General features: G+C 37.0%; 1 protein-coding gene across 1 annotated transcript; it reads right to left on the bottom strand.

Moving 5' to 3' along the window:
• Positions 1–6854: 6854 nt before the first annotated feature.
• LOC308677779 (vomeronasal type-2 receptor 26-like) lies at positions 6855–7766 on the bottom strand (the record flags this gene model as incomplete). Its single annotated transcript, XM_081344475.1, has 1 exon — positions 6855–7766. One exon carries the CDS (start codon positions 7764–7766, stop codon positions 6855–6857), a length of 912 nt encoding a protein of 303 aa, XP_081200601.1.
• Positions 7767–8051: the final 285 nt, after the last annotated feature.

Raw genomic sequence — 8051 nt, 5'->3', positions numbered from 1 at the left:
GAATGAGCATTCAAATGAATCTTTCCAGAAATCCCTAATAAAACCATCATCTTTGTCTAGGTTTGGGTTTCTCACCTGCATAAATTGTTGGAATCCAGTCAGCTCCTTGGACTGAATTGCAAATGAAAGAGAACCATGGAGAAAATCAATGGGCAACTGTCTTTGCATCGGAATGGAGGTGAATTCCATCTGGGCTGTCATGATCCAAACTTTGGCCTTTCTCTCCTTTGGAATATTATCATAATTGAAAAGATAGATCATTAGTCTCAAAGGCACTATGCCTGTAATTTCAGCACTTAAGATGACTGCAATGACTGTACTCTCCATAATCACTTTTAATATTTTATCTGTATTTTCTATCAGCTCAACAGCTTCATTACTGTACCTCATTTGGGGAAGACATTCTATAAAGTCAAAGCAGATTCCTCTCTGAAAATATGGAAAATCTCTTTTGAATGAACCTCTCTCTATCTTCGTCATACTGAGAAACGAACCCAACCCAGGTCCATCCAAAATGCAACAATAAGTGCAGTACTCCTTTAAATTGGTGATATTCATCTGGGAACATCAATTTGACAAATATTGCTGTCTCAGTATTCATCAATGGAGCTGACCCATATGTGATCTAAATGAAGAAAATCAGAAGAACATAGGAATAAAGGATCTCTTCCAAAATAAAGAAAATAAAAATAAAAAAACAAAGCTTATGTTTATTCATTTAACCCAATGAATGGGTTTGAGTGGGATAGGTTGCTTAACAATTAGTTTGAAAAATGTCAGAACAAAACATGTTTATCATATCTCAATAGACATTGCTGCTCTGTGATAAAACTTTGAAAGTAATTTGTGAACTCGAAAATAGGGAAGTAAGAGCTTATAAACAGAATATAAAATAAAACACCAATTCAGGGGCGGAAAGAATGGAAATATACTTGTTGTGGTCATTTTGCTCACCAATTTTACTTATTACTTAATACTTTGTTCAATGCTTAATATTTTTCTTTTTTAAAAAGAAAGTCTTACATTAGTCTGTTTTTAATGCTTAATTAATTGATAAAATTGTATATTGCCCAGAGCTCCTTTCTGAAGGAGATGGGAAGTGCAGAAGAGTAAAAGACAAACAAACAAATAAATAGCAGAATATACCTTGAATAGTGTAATATTTATTCAAGCTCTAGAATGACATAATCATTTGTGAATCTAGAAAATAGAGTCAATTGGAAATGGGACTTTGGAATGGGGGTTGAGCTTGTTCTGGTGGACTTATGCTTCCTCAATTAACTGATGGGCATTTGGGACTATTCCTTCTGCTATCTCTGCATCTGGAGATCCTGCAGTAGTCAGGGGAACTTTTGTGGTACCACACAATTTGAAAAATATCAGAATGACACAGGTTTATTATATTTCAGTAGACATTGCTGCACTGTTAAGAACTTTTGGAACTAAAACATGAAGTAGAAAATAGGGGAATAAGAGTTCATAAGCACAAAAGAAAATAAAAACCACTAGAGGGAAAAATAAAGAATGGAAATACGTGGAAGAATGAAAAGCTCTAGAAGGACATCTTCAGAGAACGTACAAAATCTGCTCAATTGGAAATGAGCTTTAGAATGGAGGTTCAGCCTGTTAGGGTGGACTTATGCTTCTTCAGCTAACAGAATATTCCTTCTGCTATCTCTGGTTCTCAAGATCCTGCAGCAATCTGGAGAACATTTGTGGTACCTCACATGGCACACCAGCTATGACTATTCCAGTTGTAAATTTATGAGGCCATGTGCATTACTACCCTTGCTTTACTTCACTCTGAAATATACATTGAGACTTAAATTTTTGTGAACCTATTTTAGTTTTCAGTATTTCTGCATAAATCAATAAGTAAAATGTGATCTGTTCTCCACATAGAACAGATTTAAAAATAGATAAATAAAACTAGGTTGAACAAATGAGTCAAAAATTTATTGTTGTGCATTTATTTATTGAGGAATGCTGATACATAGAGGGGCCAAGGGTCAGATGTGAATGAATAGCTGACTATGACGATGAAATACCCAGATGAATGCAATAAGGAATTGGATGTCTACAATTATTGCCTTCACCATCCAGCTAAATCCAAAATAATCAATACCCACTTTATGCATTAATATTAATACTTCCAGTTTGCCATGTGGCCACCATGGACGTGTGGAAGATGACTCTCATCTTCCCCATCCAATTTTGCATCACTGGGAGACCCTGAAAAGGGTTGAAAGTCACCCCATAGAGGCAATCAGCAAGGAGGGGCCCTCCCTGGATCGCAGGAGAGTTACAACTCTCCCGTTAGAGCCGGCAAATCCAAACCAGCAGATGAAAGGACAGGCCATAGAAATATTGCTCGTCCCCAGGCTGCTAACAGCCAAAGTTGCATTTACCATCTGGAAACTCTAAAGCAGCGTGGAAGAGACTGTGTGAGATCTACCTCTCTTACATCCTAATTACTTATTTACGTGCATAAGCTGCTAAAGTAGTTTTTCCCCCTGTAATGTATTGGGCCTGTTTTACTTGAACTGTACCACGTGTCTTTGAATGCTATTTGAGATTGCTTAATCAGGGAGTTGGGTAATGGTCACTGGCTCCTCAGATAAGTAGTCTCCAGGCCCACCATTGGTTGGCTCTAGGGCGGCAATAGCTCCTTCAAACCTATTGGCTGCCACCTAGTGGCCAGCAGTATAAATAGCTGCGTAGAAGCCTTGGTTAGCAGTTCAGTTCCTGCATTCAATAAAGCATGTTCCTGCCTGAGCTCTCTCGTCTCATCTCCTGTTTCCTGCAAAGAACCCAGTATATAACATCCCCTGTGGCAAGGAAAGGGAGATTTTAACCCCCACCTCCAGAAACAGTGGTGATTGATTACTCAGAGGAGCTTAAAATGTTGGAAAAATACTGGGATCCTAATTGGAATTCTACTTCCTAAAATTGGTGGTTATAAGATTTGTAATTTTCTAGTCTTTATTTTTCTCTGATTTTTACTCTTTATTTTTATTGAAGATCTGGGTTTTTTCTTTTAAAATTTGTTGTTAGCTGTGAAGTCGTGTCCGACCCATCGCGACCCCATGGACAATGTTCCTCCAGGCCTTCCTATCCTCTACCATCTTCTGGAGTCCATTTAAGCTCACACCTACTGCTTCAGTGACTCCATGCAGCCACCTCATTCTCTGTCGTCCCCTTCTTCTTTTGCCCTCAACCTTTCCCAGCATTAGGCTCTTCTCCAGTGAGTCCTTCCTTCTCATTAGATGGCCAAAGTATTTGAATTTCAACTTTAGGATCTGGCCTTCTAAAGAGCAGTCAGGGTTGATCTCCTCTAGGACTGACCGGTTTGATTGCCTTGCAGTCCAAGGGACTCGCAGGAGTCTTCTCCAGCACCATAGTTCAAAGGCCTCAATTCTTTGGTGCTCAGCCTTTCTTATAGTCCAACTTTCACAGCCATGCATTGCAATCTTTTAAAATAGAAGCAAAAAACCCCTGAAAAGATCCAAATAACTCTGGGGTGACTTCTGGTGGCTAAAGTTTAGATTGTAACCTGCTATTCTTTAAGAGAGACTTGTTGACAGCTTTGAAATAGGTAAGATATAAGCAACCTTGAAACACCAGCTGCAAGGAACTCAGCTCAGCTCCTCACTTAGTGAACTCTATGACTGTAAGCTTTTAGTTTAATATACTATAATGGAAGAAGAACAGGAATGTATTTTTCCTACAGAGGAAGAACAGGAACAAACTCTCTGTATGTTAAAAGCAATTATCCAAACTCTCCTTACAATTGGGGATGACATAAGAAGTGGCAGGAAAAAAACAAGAAAGCAGACTGGATATGCAAACTCAAATTATGACTTTAACTAAAGAATCATCTAAACAGAAAGTAGAACAATCAAATGCTATGACAGAAGACTTAGCTACTCAAAAAATACAGAGAATGGAAAATACAGAAAATAAATTGATAATAGAGAACAAGGAAATAACTTTTCTTATAAAGCAGAAGGAATCTGAAGATCAAAAAGAAAAACAGATGAAAGAGAACATAAACACTTCAGGACAAGATGGAAAAACTAGGAGATGACCTGCTAGATCAGCTAGTCCTCTTAAGAAAAAAGCAATTGGATGGTCTTTTCAACACCAAACAATAGCCACAACAACACAAGGAGATCTATTTGATGATTTAAAAGAAAAGACACAAAAGATGATTTGACAAAGAAAAAAAAAGCTAGAATAAGACTGAAAAGGATTGGGGTTTTGAATTACACATGAGATTTAAAATAGAATATATCCAGATAGATAGAACACGTATTCTGAATATATGATATTGTAATGACTTGAGATAAAGAAAATTTTGGTTATATAAAATCTAGAAGCATCAATATTGAAATAAGAATATTATATTATTTTACTAGTTTGATAAGGTAGATGATAAGAATCTATATATAAGGTGTGTATTTTAAATATTAGATTGTGTGAAGAATCATAATAAAAGTATTGTGGTTAATTAAAAATTTTGAAAAATTAAATGTTAAAATATTAAGAGAAAATTAATTATTAGGTCACTGATTGGCTAAAAGTTTGAATTTTAATAATAATTAAGATTTGAATTCAAGATATTGTTATGAGTTCAGACAAAGGTTAAGTAAAACTTAGAAGTATAAACACTAATAATTAAATTTGTATATTGGTTTGTGGTATAAATTCTAATAGTTTTTTAAAAATTATTAGCTTCAAATATGAGATAGGACACATAAAGAGGAAAAAAAGAGGAAATACTAAGTGTGGAAATACAAGAAATTTTGGCTATTAAATTTGAGGTTCTAAGATATTTGAGAATTACTAGAAAAATAAGAATATTACTTTGTATTGGTTGATGCAGATGGTGAGAATCATGTATAGATAAGATGTGTATTTGGAACTTTAGACTGTGGGGGAATCGTGATAGAAATTGGGGTCATTTAAATTTGGAAATGATAAAGATTAAATAAACCTTTATTGTCAAAGTGCAACATCTGTACATTGAGATTAGCTGAGCCTCCCCCCCCGTGCTCCCTCCCCCCAACACACAGTGACAACAAACCCTCCATCCTACCACACCATGTGAACCAACTACACCACACACCGGCCTCCCAAGTCAATTCTGCATAAGTTCACATTAAACGTTAAATTTAAAATATCAATGGGACATTAAAGTTAAGAAAAAATTATTAGGTCATGGATTGTCTAAAAGATGGAATGTCAAATTAATTAAGGTATGTATAAACTGAAGTTTATTGATGAATGCTAGAAAGTTATTTTTTGTTTGATTGGTTCGAATATGAGACAGTATATATTATAGGGGAAAGAGAGGGAATTTGTTGTAATACTTTGAGCTATGCATTGATTTTTATTTTATTTTTTTATTTTAATTCCATTTATATCCTGCCCTTCTCCGAAGACTCAGGGCGGCTTACAAACTTAGCAGTAGCCTTCATTCTATGTATATGCCTGCTTATTAGGGCTTTCACACACACCCCAAGCGGCATTATTACAAAGTCAGCTTAATTGCCCCCAACAATCTGGGTCCTCATTTTACCTACCTCGGAAGGATGGAAGGCTGAGTCAACCTTGAGCCTGGTGGGATGCGAACCTGCACTAATTGCAGGCAGCTGGTGTTACTTAAGGAGGCATTAGCCCACTGCTCCACCAAGGCTTGAGGATGTTTAAATGTAATGGAATTTATTGTACACAGCTGCAATGTTACTTTTCAAATATGCAAACATAATATTGGAAAATTAATAAAAAAACTTGGGGAAAATAAGACTACTTTCTCAGGGAGGCTGAGAAGATCTCGAACATCATTAAGATCAAATACCTCTCCCCAGGGTCCAAATCCACATACTTGTTAGGTTTTCATGATTAATGAAGGAGAAGAACTCTCGGTCCCCTTGTTTCTGTACTGAGCACCTTGCCTGCTACACCAAAGTGGATCTCAGAATTTCAGAATTGTGGAAAGGGATGTTAATTTGAATTTTTCTGTACCTTAAAAATGATTAAGGGGAATATTGGAGACCTTGAAGTGTCAAATTAGGCATTCATGTTATCGCTTAGAGGAATAGCATCTTGAAACACCCAGAAAGTTGACAAATGTTTAGCTTCACATGTATCAGGGATCCTTTTAGTGTAATGAATGATACAAAGTAGTCATTTTTCTTTTCTTTTTGGCAGAGATATTTTCAAGCTCATAGGCTTCAGGATGTAAATCATTTTTATATTAAGGCACACTATATCACTAAAATATTTTTAACAGCCTTGGTGGAGCAGTGGGCTAATGCCTCCTTAAGTAACACCAGCCGCCTGCAATTAGTGCAGGTTCGAGTCCCACCAGGCTCAAGGTTGACTCAGCCTTCCATCCTTCCGAGGTAGGTAAAATGAGGACCCAGATTGTTGGGGGCAATAAGCTGACTTTGTAATAATGCCACTTGCCCCCCCCCAAAAAGCCCTAATAAGCAGGCATAGACATAGAATGAAGGCTATTACTAAGCACATTGATTTGTGCTTTAAATTGTAAGCCGCCCTGAGTCTTCGGAGAAGGGCGGGATAAAAATGGGATTTAAAAAAACCCAAAATCTTCTTGATTAGCTATCCCTTACTTTTCTGATTAGGGCCAAGAATAATTATTTCACATTTTAAAGAAAAAAATGCAGATAAATTCTCTAGGTTGTTAAATAAATTCTCAGTGAATTGGTTTGTACGTCATATTGAAGTGAAAGTAAAGGAATAATGGAGAATCTCAATTTGGGGAAAATCTATATGGTAAAAGTGAGCAATTTGGCTTTATTCAAAGGATTTTGTGATTAAAATCAGTTTCATTTTTTCATTAATTGCTTCTTTTGGTTCAGATCAGGTCTCAGAATAATGATATAGCATTTGGGGGAAAAGATGCAACTTAGTAATCCGGCTGCTGAAGCCAAAATGGAGAAGATCTCTACAGCCACCATATATTTCCCCTTGGTACTCAGATAAGTTGGAACAAATGACACCCAAACACTGCAAAAGACCAACATGCTGAAGGTGATAAACTTGGCTTCATTAAAGCTGTCAGGTAGATTCTTTGCTAGGAAAGCCACCGTGAAGCTGGCAGCAGTCAAGAACCCCAAAAAGGAAAGGACTGTATAAAACATGGTGGTTGAACCTTCATTACATTGCAGAACAATTTCTTCAACCATGGAGTGCATGTCAGAATCTGGGAAGGGAGGAGAAATTGCCAGCCACACTATACAAATGTTGAATTGAGCCAGGAAGCAAGATAGGACAATAGTAGTGGCCATATTTTTCCCCACCCATTTCCGAATTTTGGATCCAGGCTTGGAGGCCATGAATGCAAGAACCACTATAATTGTTTTCCCCAATATGCAAGAAAGAGCTACAGAGAAGACGATACCAAAGGCAATTTGTCGGGAGAGACATTTGACTTGGTCAGGTTGTCCAATGAAGAGCAAAGTGCAAAGGAAAGAGAGGAGGAGAGCAATGAGAAGGCTATAGGTGAGATTCCTGTTATTGGCTTTAACAATAGGTGTGTCCTGAAATTTAATGAAGATCCACAGCACCACAGCTGAGATGACAGAAAATGAGACTGCAATCACTGCCAAAGAAATCCCCAAAGGTTCTTGATAAGATAAATAAACTATTCTTTTTGGAAGGCAACTATCCTTATGTTTGTTTGGATATTGATCCTCTGGACATGGGAAACAGTCATCTAAGTCTGAAAAAGAGACCATTCATAGTAACATTATTATTTTGAAGCATCTTCATTTCATTTTCAGTATGCCCTGATTTTACAGCATTCTGAAGTTTTACTGAGGTCTCAGTTTAATTATGGAATCCCTTTATATGGTACTTCCGTTGAAGACTATTTCAAAACCATACCTGGTCTGCACTTAATTCACTCAGTTCTACTACTCCTGCTTTACTTGCTCCTAGTGGCTTACCATACACAATTGAGGTTACTGGTTATCACCGTTCAATCCCTGAATGTCACTGGCCCAAGTTATAAGTGTGAGCAC

This window comes from Vipera berus, assembly GCF_964194415.1.
Source record: "Vipera berus genome assembly, chromosome: Z".
Lineage (NCBI taxonomy): Eukaryota > Metazoa > Chordata > Lepidosauria > Squamata > Viperidae > Vipera > Vipera berus.
This window is presented reverse-complemented; position numbering and strand designations above follow the sequence as displayed.